Consider the following 20,365-nt stretch of genomic DNA (forward strand, 5'->3'; position numbering starts at 1 on the left):
TTCGTGCGTTGTGACCACATGAGAAGACCCCAGTGCCGGTTCTATGGGGGCCGGTCAAGTCAGGGCTGTGCCAACTGTGAGCTTGGACAGACGGAACAGACCACACGGGGGGCCGCTCAGAGCTGCCCTGAGCCGCCGACGTACACGGACCCATATGCACTCGGGCCTCCCGGGACCCCCACTTATATGCCCACATGTACACAGGCCTTCTTTCAGCCCCCCACTCCACACACGCAGCCATGGCGGGCATGGGTGGTGGCTCTGAGTCTCGGCCCCCGGGCACCAGCGCCTCTCGACTGGCTCTGGGTCCCCTACACGTCCGTGCTCTTTGGGCTGGAGCTGGAGGCAGGAAGGGGATTGGTGGGGATCAGGGCCAGGGCCCCCCTCACTGGGCGCCCCTGCCCCAGCCCCCCAATGCCCTCCAGGCCCTGCTCCGGCCCGCCCGGCACACCCCGCCTGCCTTGGCGCCGCACCTCAGCTTCTCCCGCAGCCTCTGGTACTTCTCCTCCAGAACCTTGTTCTTCACAGACTGGGGCACGTCAGGCACCAGCCTGGCGGCAATGAGCTTGATGCACAAGGCCACATGCTGGGGGCGGCAGGGGCGGGGGGTTGAGCAGGGGTTTCAGGGGTGGGCGTCCTGGAGGAGGCCTGGAGAGAGCTGTCCCAGCCCCTCCCCGAGTCCTGGCCCACCTCGAAGAGAATGAGGAAGGCCAGGCGGATGGCCAGGAGGACCCAGAACTGCTCCGAGAAGTTGTAGTCTTGAGCGTTGCGATAGTCCCGGTACCTGGGGTGGGGAAGCACCTGAGGTCAGGGGTCAGGAGTTCAGAGGGCCCCCACGGGGGACGGGGTTCCAAACCTGCACTCTGTCACGTTCTCTGAGCCCTCTATCCCGTCGGGGTCCTGGAAGTCCTTGGTGTAGAACACAGACAGGCTGTGGTTGACGTAGCCAGTCAGGCAGCTGGGGAGGCGAGAGGAGCAGCGGGTGTGGGCTGCAGGTGTGGCCCCGAGGGCTCCTGGGGGGCCTCCTGGAGCTACTCCCTGTCTGGTGGGGCCGTCAGGGTGGGGCACAGCACAGAGCCCCTCCTGCCTGTCCCTCCGTGGGGGAGACTGAAGCACCTCCGGGCGTCACCAGCTGCCTTCCCTGCTGGGTGGAGGACGCCCTGAGGGCTGGAGCAGCTGAGTAAGGACGCCGCTCTGCCCTCTCGCCTGGAGCAGGCTGTGAAGGGTCTGACTCTGGGAGAGGAGCCATTCTGGTCGTGCCTGCTCAGAAAACAGCTGGTTCTGGGACCTTAATCCCCACTGGGGTCCCAGTCACTGCTCCTGGGCTCCAGCCAAGGGTCTGCAGGCCGGTGCGGAGGACCACCCCAGGCAGTACTGGCAGCATCGAGCCCTTTCCCTGGGCTCCCCTGGGGCTGGGCTGTGGGTGGTCCGGTTTTCCCAGGGGTCTCTGGGCAGTTTGAGGCTCCCCGGGCTGCGTGGCGGCGCCCCCTTACTCTACTGGCGGGTGGGCCCCCCCTCGGCATGGGCCGTAGTGGTACTTGTACACCACTCGGGGGATGAACTCTGACGTGAAGGCGATGACCATCCCGTTGGCTATGACGGCCAGCACGCCGATGGTCTCCAACACCTGCAGCCAGGTCCCTGGGCCAGAGCAGCCGGGTGAGGGGTCTGGCTCCTCAAGCCCGGAGGCTGGTACCGCCCACCCCACCTCCACCCGTCCATCCCCCAAGGCTGGGAGCCTGGGTGGTCAGGGGGCCTCATCACACCTCTGCCCACTGCAGCCCATCGCAGCCGTGGGGCCAGGTCGCTGATGAGGAAGGAAGACCTGGGCCAAGGCCGACAGAGCACGGCCGCCGCTCTCCTGCACCCCCTTCTCTGTGACATGGACCGGGAGGGGCTCAGGTCTCCCTGCCCCCCCATCTTCTGCCTGAACCCCTCGGCTGCCCCCAAGCCTGCTCCACCTCCTGGGTCCCCATGCCAGGGTGGAACCTCTTAGCCTGGGCCCGAGACTGGGGCCTCCCTCACACTTGTCTTTCCCCTGCCCACGTCCAGCACCCCATCCCCTCTCTTCATCTCTGACACCTGTCCACCTCAGGAGGGTTTGGTTAGGGTCTGGGTGACTGAGGTCACCTGCTTTCAGTTCCTGCCCCCAGCTGCTGGACCCTCCCTCCCTCAGCTCCCAGCTGTTAGGGCTGGGTCCCCAGGGATCCTGGTGCAGGAGGGAGGGGCCTGCAAGGTGCAGCCAGCCACACCGTCCTGGGGCCTGAGCCCACCTCAGGCCCATCCCCTGTCCTGGCAGACCCCAGGAAAGGGCTGGGGGCTGTCTGTGGGGTGAGGGGCTTGTCTTGCCACCGCTACTTACAGCGATGATTTCAAGGGGCTGCCGTGGTCCCAGCGCCCCTTGCCACCCCAGCACTGGCTGGAGCGCCCCGCCCCGCCCTGCCCCACGCCGCCCCCAGTCCGGCCCTGACCGATGTCTTTGGCCTTGCGGGGCACCAGGCGCCGCTGCAGCTGGACCATCTTGATGGCATCCAGGCGGATCTCCATGAGGTTGCTTAAGAGCGCGAGCAACGGGGCGAGCGGGAAGGCGGCCACGAAGATGGTGGTAAAGCCATACTGGATCACTGGGGGCGGCAGGCAGGCATCACCCGACTGCGGGGCGCCAGCCACCTGAGCTCCCCACCCCCGCAGTGCCTGCAGCCTCCCAGGTTCCTCCAGCCCACCATGTGCCCCCCAGTCCCCAGTCCCCACCCCTCCACCCACCAGTCCGGAGGTACCCAACCCTCCACCCCGCCCCCGCCCGGTACCCGCCCCTCCGCCCCACAGCTCCCTGTATCCACCCATCCACTCCCAGCCCTCCCCCATACCCACCCCTCCGCGGGCGCACATACCAGCCCCCCGATACCCACCCCTCCGCCCACCACCCCACTCCCCCAAGCCCCTCTGCCCACCACCCCACCCCTTACTCTCCCCTCCTCCCACCCCCCGTACCCAGCCCCTCTGCCCACTAGCCCCCCAGTACTCAGCCCCTCCACCCCCAAACCCCTGGTAGCTGCACCTCTGCCCCACAGCCCCTGCCAGTACCCCGCCCCTCCACCACCCAAATCCCCAGTACCCACCCCTCCACCCAGCAGCCCCCTGGTACCCAGCCCCTTTGCCCCCTGGTACCTGCCCCTGCTACCCCCAACCCCTCAGTACCCGCCCCTCCTCCCCCAACCTCCCTCCCCATAGGCACCCCCCTCATTGACCCTGTGCCTCCAACTCCGCCACGTACTCATCTCCATGAACTCGTCGAACAGGCTGAAGATGTTGACCTGGTTCAGGCGGTAGTTGCGCTGCCAGGCCTCCAGGTCAGGGTCCCGGGACAGGTGGCCCTGCCTCGAGCGACACTTGTGGGTCAGCCACCTGGAGGTGGAGGACGAGAACCAGGTGGAGGACGGAGCAGCGCTGGGGCTGAGGGGCGCTCAGAACCGCTGGCTCTAGGCCTGGGCCCTGCGGGTTCAGTGCCCCCTGGGGGCAGGTGGGGGCGGAGGGCCCCTGGGAAAGGGCGGTCCTCACGGGCACAGATACTCCATGCAGTTGCTGAGCGTCTGTTTCAGACCCATGATGACGGCCATCTGCACAAAGAGGTCCATCATGCAGCCACTGAGATGGCACTGTGGGGTTAGGGGTGGGAGGTCAGGCACTGCAGGGTCAGGAGTGGGAGGTCAGGCATGGGGAGGTGGGCGTGTAGGAGGAGGCCCGGGAGGGAGGGTAGTTCAGGGACATGGCTGTAAGGCATCTGGGACAGACTGACCTCCTCCAGCTTCCACAACCCTGCCAGGCGCACGGACTTCCCAGGGTGACCGTTGATCCTGGAGCAGAGGACAGAGGGGCAGTAGAGGGGAAGGAAAGACCCCAGCCCCAAAGAGGGTGGTGCTGGAGGTGCAGCCGTCACCCAGACGCACCCACTCTGCACACACTCACGTGTGCACAGACATGTGTCCTGCACGGCCTGTCAGGAGTGGCCTCAGTTTCCTCCCCACGGAGACTGTGCACATGGGGTTACTTTGTGTTTAAATCACCTGCTTTCCGTAACATGATGAAAAATGTAAGCTATGTTAAACCAAAGGCCGGCTCACGTCAGCGGTGAAATCCTGGCAGCACTCCTGCCCCAGGTCATGAAACTGTCATTTAACACAGTGCTGGAATTGTATAAATTTGCAACAGAAAAAATTACTATTTTAGGAAATATGATTCTATACCTGGAAAAACAAAATAAATCAACTGAGAGGCTGGGTGGATAAATCCTGGCTAAGCACTCAGGGTGGATACAAAATTGCTGTCAAGCTTGGCTGGCTTTCCTGGATGCAAGAAAATCCTGGGAATCGTGGCAGGAGGGAATAGCTGTCGCAGACACCAGCAAAAATTACGAAATAACTAGAGTGAGATTCACAGGAGCTCGGTGGGACCCAGGTGAAGGAAACTATAAAACTGCTAAAGAACATGAAAAAAGGCATGAGTAGATTATATTTTGGTGTAGATGGAATGACGGGCCCCTGAAGACTTCCATCTTCTGATTCCTGGTGTGTGAGACTACGTTATCTTACACGGCAGAGGGTGTCACGGTGGCCAATCAGCTGGCCTTAAAGTGGAGAGATTGTCCGGGCTCATCCAGGTTTATCCTTAAATGGGGAAGAGGGAGACCCAGAGAGACGGCGGATGAGAAGGACACAGCCTGAGCAGCTGGCTCTGAGGACAGAGGAAGGGACCAGGAGCCAAGGAAGGCAGGTGCCCCCAGAAGCTAAAAAGGCAAGAGAGTAGATGCTCCCCGGAGCCTCTGGATGGAACCAGCCCTGCCAAAACCTTGATTTCAGCCCAGGGAGGCCCATCTTGGACTTCTGGCCTCCAGAACTATACAGTAATAAATGTGTGTTGTGTAAAGCCACTGAGTTGTGGTCATTCATTATGGCAGCCACAGGAAACTAGTACGGTGTCCATGTCAATTCTCCCTAAAAGAATGTAAAACTTTACTGCAATCTGAAGCTAAATCCCACAGAATTTTGACGTAGTTTGACAAAAGGATTCTAAAGTTGACCTAGAATAATAAATGTGTAAATAAGATAATTAAGGAAAAGTGGAGAGGAAGAGCCGTGAATGCAGGCCCCAGCTGACCGTGAAGCCGACGCAGTAACAGTTAACACGGGAAGGCGCTGGACCATGGCCACAGAAAGACCAGAGACACGAGTGAGCATGAATGTGGTAGATGACAAAGGATAGTGGTGGTGACGCAGGAGTCACTTATGGCTTGGGGACGACTGGCTGTCATTCAGAAAACAATACAACAGGGTCCCTCCTCCACCCCTCGCAGCAGAACAAGTTCCTTATGAATCAGAGATCTGAAGGTTAGATGCCAAAACCATAAACATCTAACGGGCATCACAGCTGAACAGGTTTTCAGTCTTGAGGAGGGAGAGGGCTTTTCGAGCATGGCACGAGAAACAGACACCATAAAAGAACATGTGACAAACCTCACGACCGACATAGAAAAGAACCTTTGCCTCCTGAGTAACATGGGCGACCGGATCAACTTTCCCCTCCTTTCCTGAATACCCCGCCCGCAGAGGCAGCGCACGTGAGGCCGGATGACCTGAGCTCTGGAAACATGCCCTCTGGCTTCTGTCTGCTCCACTGCCTACTGGCTGTGTGGCCCTGAGGTAGTGCCTTAACCTGTCTGGGCCTCGGTCATCTCATTGGTAAACGAGGATCAGAGAGTCCCCACCCCATGGGGCTGCTGTGCGGCTCAGACTTGAGGAACATAAGGCGTGTGGGTGTGCGTGCTGTGACCCCATACTGTCCCTGCCCCAGCTGAGCTCCCAGCACACGACACCCATCCTGCTGCCTCCAGGCAGGAGACCAGGGATTCCCCTCCAGGACTGACAGTGCAAGAGGTCCGAGGGGAGACGCATCGCCCAGAGCAAAGCCACTGGCACACGGCTTTCTCGATTGCAGCCAGATGGCCAAGAGTCAGGGACGTCTAAGAAAGTCTCTGACGTCAAAATCAGAGACCGACAGAAGAAAGAGCACACAAGATCGGAGGAAACAGACACGATGCCAGAGTAGAAGAAAGAGAAAGGCCCCATCCTCAGACTAGGACAGCCGTCCACAAAGAGGAGGCCGTGGGGAACCTGCAGCCATGGGAAGGAGCGCCTAGAATGTGCACAGAAGTGGGACATTTAGCTGGAGGGTTGGGACACAGTTAAGAAAAACTCACAGAAGCTGGAACAAAATTGGGAGAGAAAAGCCAAGAAAAGTAGATGGTGAATTCAGAAGGTCCAATTTCCAAACAAAAAGAATTCCAGAGGAGGGAGCAGGAAACCGAAGCAGGAGGTCATCAGACCCGAGATGCATGGAGATCCCTCGGAACCGGAACCCAGGGAAGACCCGAGGCTCCGGGCTGGCCAGTGCGGGTCATTTCTTCTCATTTGCCCCACTTGAGTGCACACGCCAGGCCTGCCGGAGGTGCTGAGAACTCAGCTAAGGACAAGCACCCACCCCGCCTCGGGTGCGTCCCGGGCAGGAGGGACACAGGGTGGGCACCAGGGGAAGAGGAGTCTGGAAGGTGGGCCGCGCGTACCGAGGGGGATTGGGGACGAGCTGTGGACGCGGTGAGGGTGGGGCATCCGCGGGACATCGAGTGGGGATGCCCAGAGGCAGCTGGATCTGAGTCTGGACTCCAGGGAGAGGCCCGGGTGGAGGCATGCGGCCTCGCTGCTGTGTCTGGTGGTGACTGTGATGGTGCCTCAGTCACAGAACAGGTCCTGGGCTAAGGGACGGTGAGAGTCGGGAGAAGAGGGAGAGCCAGCAGCGGGCGGGGGCGGCCGGTATTGAGGGGGAGGCAGGAACTGGACATGAGGTGGGAGGGTTCCTTGGGAGGAACGGACCCCATATTTGTGTGACGGTGGAGACCACCCAGTAGGGAGAAGGCTGGTCAGGCAGAGCAGAGAGGAGTGAGTTGCTGAAGCGTGTCGTGTGCAGAAGACCCTCGGAGACACAGGGCCGAGAACCTCAGAAGATGGGGTGGGACGGGGTGTGCAGAGCTGGGCCTGCGGAATGCACACTGCAAGCCGGAGACGAAAACCCTTCTGAAGTAAGGAAAATGCCGTCCCTCTGGGAATTCTGTCTCCGGCAAACGCTCGTCCAGCCCTCAGTGAAGGGGAAGCTACGACATCGGACTCTCCATCCCCCTGTCTCCGGAAAACCCGGCTCCTACAGTGAGGGGCTTCCCAGGATCAAGGGCCAAGCACGGCCCGAGGGGGCCGTCTCCAAGGACAGGGAAGGCGAGGGACCCCCATGTCTCTGGACATACCAGGAGGAGCTGGGTTTTTTTTAAGTTCTGGCAGGGTCTGGGATTAATCGGCAATGTGTATGTACCTTACAAAATTTAAGCAAACACGGAAGAAATGCAGCAATTATTTTCAGAAAAGGTGAAAAAGTATACTGACTGGACCCAAAGGGTTCATGTCGCTAATTAGGAAGGTGGGGGGAGTGTGTGTGTGTTATGTGGGAGGCTCACTGCAGCTCTATGGACAAAGCCCGAAACTGGAAATCACCCAGATGTCCACCCACTGACGTGGTCAGTAATCCCGGCCCATCCCAGGAAGGAGCACTTGCCATCCATGTGATGCGGCAGATGCCCAGGTATGTTTCCAGCGTAGAAAGCAGATAGAGTTACTTATGGGACAGAACCGTTTGTGTCAGTGGGGTGTGTGTGACTTAAATGTGTAGCAAAGCTGGGCAGACCCACCGACCAGCCACAGGGACACCTCTGGGGACGGGGGCTTCCATGCTGGGTCTCCACTTGTTCTGAGCAGGAATTATTTTAAAAATTGGAAGGAGCAGGTACTTCCATCTTTAGGGGGGAGTCAACTGGGGGGGGCCCACCTGCCCAGGATGAAGGCGATGTAGATGAGGGAGGAGAAGTGGACGAAGAACTGCAGGGTGAAGAACTTGACCGTGAACTTCCTCTCTCGCTCCCAGAAGGTCCGGGGCTGCTCTGGAACGAGAGGTGGGGCTGTCCCTCGCCTGCCCCTCACCCCCACGGCAGCCCCCTGCCCGGCCAGGCCCTCTCCTGACGACTCAGGGACCCCTGCGCCCCTCACCTGTCTCCCAGGTGCGAGCCCTGACCTCTCTCGGGAGCAGCAGTAGAGACAGTGGGAAGGGCCCTCCCTGGGCTCCGGGACCCCCAGCCCCAAATCCTCCCACCCACTTCCTGTGGCTCCCCCAGAAGCCAGAGAGGGGCTGGGCCCCCATCTCACCAAAGTCACAAAGCTTCAGGGCCACACGCTTGTTGACCTGCGGGAGGGGGGACCGGAAGGCTCACCTCGGCCTCGGCAGAGCCCCCCAACCTCCGCCGCACCCGCCCCTGCCCCCACCTTGGTCATGATGAGGATGGTCAGGTAGTGCACCAGGGCCCCAGTCACCACCACGGCTGTGGTCACCTGCTCCCCCAAGAAGGGCAAGTTGCTGAAGAGGGCAGCAGCCAGCACGCGGTAGACCACCAGGACGTGGGCCATTCCAATCATGAAGCAGATCTGCGGGAGGGCAGCCGGGATGCTGGGGCCTTGAGAGGGCCATCCCCAGCCCGGGTCCAGCCCCAGCTTGGGCTCCCCAGGGGTACCATAAGCAGAGACAGGACGAGGATGACCGTGCTCCGCAGGTAGGAGTGCTGGTACGGCCGGAGTTGGTAGTCGGGGCAGTTGATCAGCTCGAGCGCCATTTCCTCCTGCAGAGGGCACGGGACACATGCCTCAGACAGGGGACACACGCCTCCAACACGGGACACATGCCTCAGACATGGCAGACCCAGCTGTGCGGCCACACACAGCCCTGGACCACCTCCCCTGCCTCACCTGGTCCTCGTCCCAGCCATACAGGTCCCAGTGCAGGACCACGCGGGCTCGGTACCGCTTCCAGAGCTCCAGGAACACCGTGGCTGCAGCCGGGAGCAAGGAGAGGCGTCACAGGGAATCGCTGGAGGGGTCTGGGGTGGCGGCCCAGGGGGCTGGGGACAGGAGTGGTCCCGGAGCTCAGGCTGGCCCCCCGAGGTGCCGAGGTGACTCACCCCACAGAGCCATGAAGATGGCAAACAGCACAGTTCTGTCGTTGTCGAAGAAGTGGGTGAGCTGGGAAGGGAGGTGCATGCGTGGGGCGGGAGCCTCCTCCCCCGACCTGTCATCCCCCCAGGGGGAAGGGTGAGCCCTGCTCTGCAGGGACCCCACCTCGGCTTCCCCATTTCTGGGAGGACAGGCTGGGCCCCACCTGCAGGGCGAGCTGGGTCTGGAGTGGACCCCAGGGGTGGCAAACCTTGGCAAAGGCGCAGGTGTCCGAGAGCTGGTGGTATCTGCGGCCGTGGTCGCCCCGAGGGCACATGAAGATGTCGTGGGCCTCACAGATCTCCTTGCTGGGGGTGCAGGGGAGAACTGGTGCTGGCTGTTCCCTGACACAGGGCCCTCCTGCCCCCGCCCCAGGCCCCAGACCCTGCTGCACCCCATCTCTGGCCCTAGGACCCCTCCCGGCCCCCAGCCCAGCCCCCTCACCTGATCTGGCTGGTGTCTAACTGGGAGAAGCCGCTCAGGAAGACGAGGAGGCCCACCACTGCGGCGGGCACCAGCATGTAGGTGTACCAGCCGAGCCAGGCGAAGTACAGGGCCACCTTCTCACCAAAGTAGTCCCTACGGCCACAGCTGCCCCGTCAGGGCCACCCACCAGGGGTGACCACCACGGGCCAGCGCCTGGGTGGGGCGTGCCGCGTGTAGGGGCAAGGAGTGTTGTAGTGACAGCATGTGTGTCTGTGGGTGCACAGGTGTGTCCATGGGGGGTACAGGTGTGTCTGTGGGGGCACAGGTGTGTCCATGGGGGGTACAGGTGTGTCTGTGGGTATACAGGTGTGTCTGTGGGGGCACAGGTATGTCTATGGGTGTACAGATGTGTCTGTGGGTGCATAGGTGTATCTTGGGTGCACAGGTGTGTCTGTGGGAGGTACCAGTGTGTCCGTGGGGGCACAGATGTGTCTGTGGGGGCACAGGTGTGTCCATGGGTATACAGGTGTGTCTGTGGGGGCACAGGTGTGTCCATGGGGGGTACATGTGTGTCTGTGGGTATACAGGTGTGTCTGTGGGGGCACAGGTATGTCTATGGGTGTACAGATGTGTCTGTGGGTACATAGGTGTGTCTTGGGTGCACAGGTGTGTCTGTGGGTATACAGGTGTGTCCATGGGTGCACAGGTGACTTGTTTGGGGCAGTTTTACCTGATATCATCAATTGGCTGCTTGTGGAACATGTTTCTCCACTGGGCCCATTTCTTCTTCAGGTCCTCCTCCCTCTGGGCACAGGTGGCAGACAGTGAGAGCTCCCTGCCCCCGGGTCCTGCCCTCAGGCCCTCTCCCAGCCAGCTCAGCCCTCACCGTGTGCAGGGGAAACCTGGTCTCAAAGACCCCATCCTTCACCAACTCCTCAAAGGTGTCTAGGGGTCACAGGGAGTCTCGGGTCAGAGGGGAGTGAGGGCAGGGGAGGACCCCACCCTGTTCTCCCCAGGACAGCGCCCCTCCTGGTGGCGGCTGCACAGGCTGCCTGCCCATCCCATCCTTACCGCTAGCTGCCATTTTGCTCTTCAGGATGAAGTTGACAATCCGGATTCTGGAATACAAGAGCTGGTTCAGGATGGCCCTGCATGACCTCGGTGAATCCCCCCTCTGTCTGGCCTGGTCCAGGCCCCTCTCCGTCCCGGCAGAGCCCCCAGCCCCCCTGCCCTGACCACCTGACCAGAGCCCAGAATCCAGGACTCACCTGGGAGCACACCCCCCACCTCCTGAAATGCTCCCAGGGTCCAGCTGCTCCGTGGCTTCAGGGTGAGGCCCTCTCAGGGGCAGCGCCTCTCCTCTCAGGACCCCGACACTCAGCCCTGCACCGTTTCCTCCCAGACCCCCACCTCCAATCACACCTCCCACCTGGACCCCTACATGTCCAGGGCACACCCTACACCTTTATGTGCACAAATCTCCTTTATAGCCCTGGGAGCCATGTTGCCTAGGGGGAGAGAGAGGCTCAGAGAGGTTGAGTAACTTGCCCAAGGCCACACAGCCAGGAAGTGGCACAGCAGGCACCTACTACAGAGCCACACTCCTCTGGAACAATCTCCTGTGAGACACTGTTCTCGGGTGTCCCAGGGCACTCCCCACAGCCTGCTCCTCCCAGGCCCCATCAAGGTGCCCCTCCTCATCCACCCCTGAGACCAGCCAGTTGTCCTGTGTTCACAGGAGACCCCTCTGTTGCCTTGTATCCAAATTCCAGGCCAGTCTCCACCGACCAGGCCCCAGCTGAGCTGGAGGGGCCTGGGCTGGGCTGGGCCAAGCCGGTGATGGAGAAGGGAGAGGGGAGGGCAGTGGACCAGCTTGGAGGGCTGGAGGGTCGAGAGGAGAAGTAGATGCTTGGAGAGAGAGGAGTCGTGGGTGCCCGGAAATTGAGGACAGAAGTCCAGGGAGGGACATTCGGTCTGGAGAGGAGAGATGGGGCCCCGCATCTGGGGTCCTATCAGCCTCTCCAAAGGCTGCCCACCTTTTAAGTCTGGTTTACACTCTGTGTCCCGGGGACACAGTCACATGTAACCTTCAGAATCCCAAGAGGTGAGAAGGCCTTCACCCCTTGTCACAGACACGAAAACTGTCCCTTGGGGCCTCCGCCCAGAGACCATCCTGGGGAGCCTCACCGCCTGGACCAGGCACGTGGGTGGCAGGCTCCTCTGGCCCTGGCTCTGGGCCAGCCTCTCACCTGGTGGTGGCTGGGATGGGGGCCAGCCCAGCCGGCTCCACGCTGGGGGCAGGACCCTCGGGCTCCAGGAGGAGCGTGCGGTACAGGTTGAAGAGCCTGCTGTCGGCTCGGATCCCGAAGAACATCTTCTCCTTGTCCTCCAACACCTGGGGGCGGGGTGCGCATGGGACCCTTTGCTCCACCTCAGAGCCTTCCCCCTCATCCACGGCCACGGGCTTGTCCCCTCCACCTCAGGCACAAGGCTGCCGGCCACCTCTCCAGACCACGCCCCCCGGGACCCACCAGACCCCGGGACCCCGCACGGCCCTGGCCCCCAGCCGGCCCACCTTGTAACGGAAGCCCTTTCCCCTGAGCTCCTCCAGGAACCGCTGCTGCCGGTGGATCTGCCTGGGGTTTCTCTGGGTGCAAAGCTCAGCCACAAGGACAAAATCCCACTGCTCAGAAGTCTCGGTCTGGAGGAAGGAGGTGTGGGGCCGGGCACAGGGTAGGCTGGGCGAAAGGCGGCGGGGGGTGGGACCCCTCCGGAGAGGTCCGATTGAGACTCACCTCACAAGCGTTGATCTCCATCAGCGGGAAGCTGTCCCCTTCAGTCCCCCTCGGGATCTGGAGGCTCTCTTCACCCTGGGGTGGAGTCAGACAGAAGACAGGCTCGGTGCTACCGCCTCCCGGGCCAGGTGCTCCAGGTCCAGGGGTGAGAACATAAAGCTGGGAGGCAGGCAAACACGTGACCAGGCGGTGGTTCCAGGTGGGTGGGGGGCATGGGGGCTGCAACACAAACGAGCAGTGGAGGTGTGTTTGGGAGTCTACACAAAGAGCTCCTGAAATGCCCGAGACAGGACATGCCCGAGACAGGACGGGACGGAGTGATGCAAACGGATCTCACAGAAGAGGGGCACTTGGAAGGTGCCCCATCAGGAAAACACAGGTCAGGTGACCGGGAGGCGCCACCTTCTACGCCCCGGTCACAGACATTTTTGGGTCTGGCAGCGGCAAAGTCAAGAGAATTCCTGTGTGTGGCTGCAGTGCACAAGTTGGTACATGAATTTGGGAAACAAAATTGAACATCCCAGACCCTATGGCCCGGCCCGGCCACCACTGGAGACACAGACAGAGCTCACAGCAGCATATTTCACATCAAAACTGTGGAGAGAACCCAGATTCCCGTCAGCGGGTTAACGGACGAGACACTGTGCCGTCCCACAGGGTGGAAGATCACACAACAGGCGAACGAGCAGGCGGTGGGCGGGACACCGGGACCAATGACACGGTGCTGAGTTTGGTAATGGTAAGTCCGATGGGAAGCCCACAGGAGTAACTGCTCAGGCACGCCCGGGATGGACAGATGGACAGATGGACAGAAGGTCAGTGGGCAGAACCTGAAGGAGGAAGGGAATGTGTGCACGGCCTCTGAGCCTCTCCCTGCATATCTGTTTACCATGGCAGCATCAGGAGCATTACGTTCCCTTCCTCCTCCGTCCGGGAGGCGGAGCTTTACTCTCCCTGTGGAGCATGGGCTGGACTTAGTGACTGATGGCGAAAGTGCGGAAGGGAGGAGTCACTTTACAGAGGAGAACCCGGCAGGTGCCCCTCGGCCCCGCTGAGGAAGGTCAAGTCACGGTGATGTCCTCGGGTTGTGGGGACCCCCTGACAGAGTGTGAGGTCACAGTGTGAGGTCCCTGAAGCTCTCGTCCTGTCCCAGCATGAGGAGACCTGGGGGGCCTTCTCCAGAGCCCGAGCAGACTCGAGAGTCAGATAGCCAAGGACAAGGAGGGACATGGGGACCGTCACACACGGGAGGGCCAAGACGTGACCATCCGTGCCACGTGGGATCCTGCAGGGACCTGGCACAGGAAAGGGCACACGTGGAAAAGATGGTCAGGGGGGCTGCGCTGGGTGCCCCAGGTGGTGGGGCGCTGACGTCGGGGGAAGCAGGACTGAGGGCGAAGGGGCCCCGTACGTCTCTATAGCGCTTCAGGAACTCTTACAGCTCTGCTAAAAGCGCGCTGGCAGGCGGGGAGCGGGGGGTGGGGTCGGCGTCGGGTGGGGCATGGGCTCGGGCCTCGCTCCCTCTCAGTGGGCAAATGGACAGCAGGCTCTGAGGCCGGGACAAGTGACAGGGCCCCTCGCTGGGGGAGCTGCGTGGCATCGGGGTGAGGCATGCAGGAGGTGGGGACAAGGGCAGACGGTCAGAGCAGGTCACGCGGGGGCACCCCGGGCCGAGGTACGAGGGGAGGACGCTGGCTTCGGAGCCAAGAGCCTGGGGATGCCAACGCCGCATGCCCTCCGGCCAGATCACCACATCTTCCAGCCTCGGGCAGTGTCGGTGTCTGCCCCAAGGCGTCCTGTGGGCCCAGCGCAGCGTGGAGCACGCTGTGTGTGCCCATGAGAGGGACCCCAGCAGTATCCCAGCTGGCAGCTCCCTGGGACCCCCAGGGACCCCAGAGGGATAGGGACCCTGCAGCGTCCCAGGGGACCCCAGCCCCAGGGTGTGGGGGTCACTCTGGGGCTGTGTCCGTTGGAGCACCCCACCTCACCTAGACTAACTGGCAGGTTTGGGCGCCGCCCACCCCTCCGTGGCCCCCACTGGCCCTGGGGCCCTGCCAGCCCACTGCCCCCCTTGGCCCCAGGGAGGCCCCGCCCCACCCCTGCTCACCAGCCCTCAGCCCAGTCCAAAGTCGTCCCCTCCCCCTGCCAGGCATCACCCTCCTCCTGGCACCTGGTACTTTCCGCTGCCCCTGCTGATCCTCCCACCTGCTACCCCTTCTCTTCGCCAAACACATTCCTGCCCAGCGCTAGACCCGCCTCCTCCAGGAAGCCCCACTGGACTGCTCCAGCCAGTCTGCCTCGAGGGCTGCCGGGAAAACGCAGGCCGCCCAGTCACACTTGAATTTCAGATAAACAACAGACACCTTTTATGTAAGTGTGTCTCAACTATTGCATGGGGCATACTTACTAAAAGAAAATGTCATTGTTTATGCAGAACTCAATTTAACCAGGTGTCTGTTTTTTCCTTTGTTTTGCTAAACTTGCAACCTTGCTCCAGCCGCCCACCCCCACCCCGTGCCCACCAGAAATTGCCCGCTCCGGGACGGCCTGGGTCCCCTCTGTCTCAGTCACAGAAGCCAAAAATGCATCAATCCAACCATGGACGGCAGGCTCTATGGCATCAGACGCCGCAGTCACATGGAGACGGGCCAGTGTAGACGCCATCTCGTGCCCCAAACCCACAGGGTGGCTCCCACCCGGGGCTGTGAGATTCTCACCCTGTCGGTCGCGGGCTCGCCCTGGCCCTCTGCCCTGCTCTCCTGGAGCCGTGGGTCTCCACCTACCCCGGCCCTCTTGTCCCCCTCGCCAACAGCACCGCCTTCTCCCGGCTTGGGGCCTCCCGGGCACCCCCTGCCCTCCCCGACACCCACAGATCCCTGTGCTCAGGTGTGGCCTGCGGACCTGAAATGTCTCCTCCGCCTCAGGCCAGAGGAGAAGCCGGCGGTTCACAGACAAATTTGCAGGGAGGGGCAGGGGTCCCGGGCCTGAGGCCTCTGTCTCGGGGAAGAGAGTGAGTCTTTGCTAGAGGGGACAGGGGACATTCACGTCACCAGCATCCGGTTCCGTGACGTGCCCACCGTAGGGCTCAGTAAGCGTCATGCTGGAGGAATTCGTGAGTGACACTGATCCTCATGTCGGCAGGACCCCCAGTGCTGACTCCAGACCCTGCAGGGCCCTCCTTGTTCTCCTGTGCCTGGGACCGAGCTCCTCTGGCAGAGGCCCGAAGGAGACACCCCCCTACATTAGCAGGCGGAGGCTGAAGACCACACAGGACAAGCAGGGGTGAGAGAGGGGACCCCGGGACAGGAAGGGGCAGCTCAGGGAAGCCAGACTGGGCAGGACTTTGGGATCCAGAGAGGAGGAGGGAGCCCGGGAAGAGAGGATGTCCGCGAGGGACCCTCAAAGGTCGGGGCGGGAGGCCAGCCCTTAGTGGCCCCGGAAATGAGGCTGCTGGACCTGGCGCAGCTCCCGATTCACAGCGCATCACACAGGTTTGGGACGGTTACCTGGAGCCTCTTGGAAAAGGCTGACTCTACCTCCCCTGGGGGCTGGGGCATGATCTGGACCAGTGGAGAGTGATGCCACGGAGGTGTCTGCCGGGCACTGACCCCCACCGTTGATTCAGACCACGGGACAGAGAGACCCCGCAGGGCAGAGCTACACGCACACCTGGGGGCTGCCCTTGTCACTGCCTGGTCACTCCTTGGTGATGGGCCAGCAGCCACAGGAGCAGCCAGGTCAGAGCACCACCCCCCCACTGGCCCTGGTCCACAGCTGGACAGAGACCAGGTTCTGAGAATCTGCTTCCCGTACACTCTGGGCTCACGGCCCCATCCCGAGGCTCCTCCAGCCAAGCAGACTGCTCCGTGCACCCGAAGCAAGGTGTCCGGGACCCCTGTGTCTCCGTCCATTGGGTCCCACCTCCAGGAAGCTGTGTGAGACCCCCAGGCAGGAGCAAGGGCCGCCTCTGCTCACTCCACCTCGGGGGTCCCAGCCCTGCCATGTGCAGACCCCCAGCATGTCCCTGCACACAGATCGGGGGTGCAGGCTCTGGAGTCACTTGTCGTCTCCCTTCAGCCCTTCCAGCCCCACCCCCTACAGGCCACACACCCAGTGAGCCGGCACCTGGGGCCTGGCAGAGGCCAGAGTCCCAGTGGGCTCACCCCCCGCTCCAGATGAGAAAACTTCTGGAGATGCTACAGCTCCGGTGAGACCCTCCCTCCCCGTGGGGACATGAAGACTCAGAGCCAGGAACTCCTGCCCCTGCCCGTCCCTTCCCAGTCCGGCCTCCAGGTCACCGGTGGACGGAGGAGACAGACGTGCAGATGTGACGGCCACCCAGCTCCTGACCAGGCCTGGCCCAGCGGGCTACATGGAGCACATGTGTGAGATCACCTTGGCTGCACACGGAACACACATGGGCCTCCCCTCACCCTCCATGGGCCCCCTTGCCGAGGGGCACGGCACGTCACACTCCAGCCCTCCTGGCATGCTGCAGTTTCGTCGTCCAGCAAGGGGACCCGCCCACCCCCACCAAAGTCCACAAACACAGAGAAGCCCACCCTGCTTGCCCAGCCCAGCCGCCCTGTTGCCACCCTCCTTGAGCAAATCCCCCACCTGGCTCTGCCTCCTCAGCTTCAGAAGCCGGTCATCTGCCCCTCCGACCCTTCAGCTGTCCATCTGTCTGTCATCTGTCAGTTCATCCTTTTGTGTGTCCATCATCCCTCCTTCCCTCCCCGACATTCACTGACAAGGCAGCCTGCTCCACGTGCAGCCCACTCGGGCAGTGCGTGGTGTGAGTGGACATGGGCCTGGAGGGGCAGGTGCCTACTTGGCATGGGAGGAAGCCTGGAGCTTGGCCTTGTAGGGCAAGAGGTGGCAGGAGGTGAGAAAGTGGGTGCAGCATTCCTGGGAGAGGGAAACGTGTGGACAGGCCGTGAGGGACAGTGAGGGACTTGGTACTCAGCACGTCCCAGAGACTCAGTACTCAGCACCTCCAAAGATTTGGTAGTTACCACTCCCAGGGACTCAGTAGTCAACACCTCCAAGGACTTGGTAGTTAGTATCTCCCAGCGACTCAGTACTCAGCACCTCCAAGGACTTGGAAGTTGCTACTCCCAAGGACTCAGTACTCAGCACTTCAGCTTTGCAGAAGTGTAAAGAACAAGAAGGGAGCTGCCAGAAGGTGAGGCTGGGGCTTGGCAGAAGCGGGGCCATGGAGGGTGCCCCATGGAGCTGCTCAGGCAGCTATGCAGCTTGGGCTTCAGCTGGGGGCAGTGAGGAGCCAGGGGAGGGATCTGAGCCCGGAAGGGCAGGCTTGGACCCAGGTCCTCCCTGCTGTCTGCATCCACACCTGCCCTTTGCAAAGGGCTGATTCTCTAGCCTCAGCCAAACCAGGTGCTGCCTCCCACCCCCCACCCCTACCCCCACCCCCCCAAGGCCCTCCTCCACCCCAGCAGGGCTGGCATGGGAGGAGGGGGCTGGCGGGGCATCTGCTCAGCCTGAGCAGCCGGGGCCCAGAGCTGGCTCTGGAAGGGCTGAGGAGGCCCTGGGCAGAGGCAGAGGCAGAGGCAGAGCGAGAGGCCCCCCACTTGGCCCACAGCTGGGAGGGCCCTGGAGAGGCTGAGGGGGAGGCTGGTTCTGCTCCCCACATCAGCGTGGGTCTCCTCGGGGGGCTGCCCAGGCGCGGACTGCCCCCCCCTTCCCTGGCAGAGGGGAGAAAGGATGTCTTCCCAGGAGGTTCTCCACCTCCGGGGCCCCCACAGCCTCCTGCTCTGTCCCTCAGAATCAGAATCCAGCAGCCCCCAGCTGGCCCCTCCTCCACCTGAAGCAGGACCCCCAGGGAGTAGAGGGCCCAGCTGGTCCCCTGGGCCTTCCCACCCTGTAGGCCACAGTCCCCTCCCACCCAGGTACCAGCTGCAGGGCAAGGTCTGGGGGTCCTTGTCCTGGGTGGGGGTGGGGGTTGGGGGGGGACGATGGCGAAGACGCGATATGCCTTCCCTATCTCACTAAGAGCCCGGCCCTGGGGTCCCCAGAATCCCGGAGGAAGGTTGCCCTCCTGTGTCCTGCCCCAACACCCCCCCCCCCCCCGCGCCCCCCCATCTGGGGCCTCCGCTGGACTCTGTCACGGCTCAGTCGGCCGCCCCTCAGCCGCTGGGAAGCCCGCAGGCACTCCCCAGGTGAGGCTGGCAGGCTGGCGGGACGGCCCAGGCCGGGTGGGCGTGGCCGGGATCCCCGCGGCGGCGGCGCAGGTGAGACCCCGCGCAGCGCCAGACCCACCTGCATGGTGGCGGCTGCGTCCCGGGCCGGCCGGGCGGGCGGGCGGGCGGTCGGGGCGCGGGGACCGAGTGTGGCTGCGAGGCGCCGGGCTCTCTACCTGACTTCCGCGTGGGACTCACCCCTCCCTCCTCCCTCCTCCCGCCTCCCTCCTCCTCCCCTCTCAGTCCCTGAGCCCGGCGGCCGGGGAGGAGCGAGCCGGCCTTGGACAACTTCCTGGGGACCTGGTGGGGGCGTCCCTTTCCCCCACCTGAGGCCCCGCGCTCACCTGCAGGGGGCTTCGCCTGTAAGGTGGGGTTAGATGGGCACCCCCTCCTGGGGGGAAGCAGGGTGGGGGGCACGTGAGCGCCCACCAGTGTCCTGTGGCTCCCTGCTCGCCTTCACTCTTCCTGACTCCAGAACACACCTTTCCCAGGTCCCCACCAGAGCATCCACCCCTCCGCCCCGCTGCCCAGTGTTGGTTCCCATAGAGGAGAAACTGGGGCACGAGGATTGAGGAAGAGACAGATCCCAAAAAGAAACGGCGTCTTCTCCTGCCCTGAGCCCCTGCTTTGTAGACCCCAGCTGGCGGAGGGGAGCCATTGGGGTCCTGAGGACAAGTGGCTGACCCCGGGCTGCATGGACAGCTGAGGGGCTGTCTCCACCACACCCTGTGGCCTAAGGGCAGCAGCTGGCGAAGGCTCTGGGCCACCAGAGAGTGACTGTCCTGTGGAGACAGCCAGCTGCCCCCAACAGGAAGGGGCGTACCCACGCTCTGAAAGCTGCTCAGAAGCTGAGGACACAGGCCAGGAGCTCAGCCATCAAGACACATGGAGACACTGAACAGCATGGGGGGCAGGGAGCACCCACACTCTCACGGGGGCACCCCTGATGTCATGGGGACAGGGAGCACCCACATTGTCACGGGGGCACCCCTGATGTCATGAGGACAGGGAGAACCCACAGTGTTGGGGTACAGCATTATGCAGCCCATGCAACCCTGCGGTTCAGATCCCAAGTTGACATGTGTTTGCTCCCGGTTCCCCCAAGGAAAACATGGCCACACCTACATTTCTCCTTGGGAGTCCCCAGGGCAGGCTGTGACAGCAGCAGAGACCAGACTTAAGTATGAGGTGGCAAAGACAAGGGGCCAATCGGGCAGCACAGAACCTGTGCAACTCGGATGGAGCAAATTCGGACAAACACATTCAGATCCGTGTGAGGGGAAACCCCGAGGGTAGCACATTTCTCTCCCCCAGAAATGAAGTCTGGAGGTGGCCGGTCTGGGACTAGCATTAACTTGTCGCTCTGCCACCTTAAGCACGTGGTCCCATCACGGGGTTCAAAATGGCTGCTCAAGCTCCAGGCATCACATCCACCTTTGAGCCAGCAGGGAGAGTGAAGGAGGGGCCCTCCACCCTTCACGTGGTTAGTCACGTGGCCTACTGCAAGGCAGCCTCGGAATGATGATTGCTTTTCCTAAGGAAGGTGAAGGGCACTGGCGGCACCCAGCAGTCTGCACAGACCGGAGGGCTTCAAGTGCCCGGTTAGAGTTCAGGAAAGAGTCAGCAAGGGTTTCTGAGCATGAGTAATCCAAACTCAAGGTCCACTTTACCAGCCAGCTCCTGGTCTCTCCGTTCCCCAGTCTCCTGCTCGGGACTTTCTGCATTTACGTTTACGTTACGATAAAACAATCCACTAGCGCTTTATGGATTTCACCCCTGACCCAGGCGTCATTTCAAGTGTACACAGCTG

At 62.1% G+C, this 20,365-nt stretch overlaps 1 protein-coding gene across 1 annotated transcript; it reads right to left on the reverse strand.

Annotated features, from left to right (window-relative positions):
- Window positions 1-60: 60 nt before the first annotated feature.
- ANO9 (anoctamin 9) lies at window positions 61-18,697 on the reverse strand. The gene is made up of 24 exons (XM_058526043.1): window positions 18,635-18,697; window positions 12,356-12,430; window positions 12,136-12,261; window positions 11,810-11,955; window positions 10,632-10,678; window positions 10,447-10,505; window positions 10,291-10,364; window positions 9,579-9,713; window positions 9,346-9,442; window positions 9,104-9,164; window positions 8,892-8,974; window positions 8,660-8,764; window positions 8,415-8,573; window positions 8,298-8,334; window positions 7,924-8,035; window positions 3,797-3,854; window positions 3,559-3,656; window positions 3,275-3,405; window positions 2,472-2,624; window positions 1,494-1,641; window positions 857-958; window positions 691-784; window positions 474-586; window positions 61-339 (listed from the first exon to the last, which is right to left on the reverse strand). Exons 1-24 carry the CDS (start codon window positions 18,638-18,640, stop codon window positions 312-314), a joined length of 2,247 nt encoding a protein of 748 aa, XP_058382026.1. The 5' UTR covers window positions 18,641-18,697; the 3' UTR covers window positions 61-311.
- Window positions 18,698-20,365: the final 1,668 nt, after the last annotated feature.

Source organism: Diceros bicornis, chromosome 31 (assembly GCF_020826845.1).
Source record: "Diceros bicornis minor isolate mBicDic1 chromosome 31, mDicBic1.mat.cur, whole genome shotgun sequence".
NCBI classification, from domain to species: domain Eukaryota; kingdom Metazoa; phylum Chordata; class Mammalia; order Perissodactyla; family Rhinocerotidae; genus Diceros; species Diceros bicornis.

What these genes read in the sequence shown, in the direction of transcription:
- ANO9 (XM_058526043.1), bottom strand. An exon ending in TGGAGATCAACGCTTGTGAG is followed by an intron (nt 12,262 to 12,355) that starts GTGAGTCTCAAT and finishes TCCTTCCTCCAG; the next exon opens with ACCGAGACTTCTGAGCAGTG. An exon ending in CCTGAAGCTTTGTGACTTTG is followed by an intron (nt 8,036 to 8,297) that starts GTGAGATGGGGG and finishes CTCTCGTTCCAG; the next exon opens with AGCAGCCCCGGACCTTCTGG.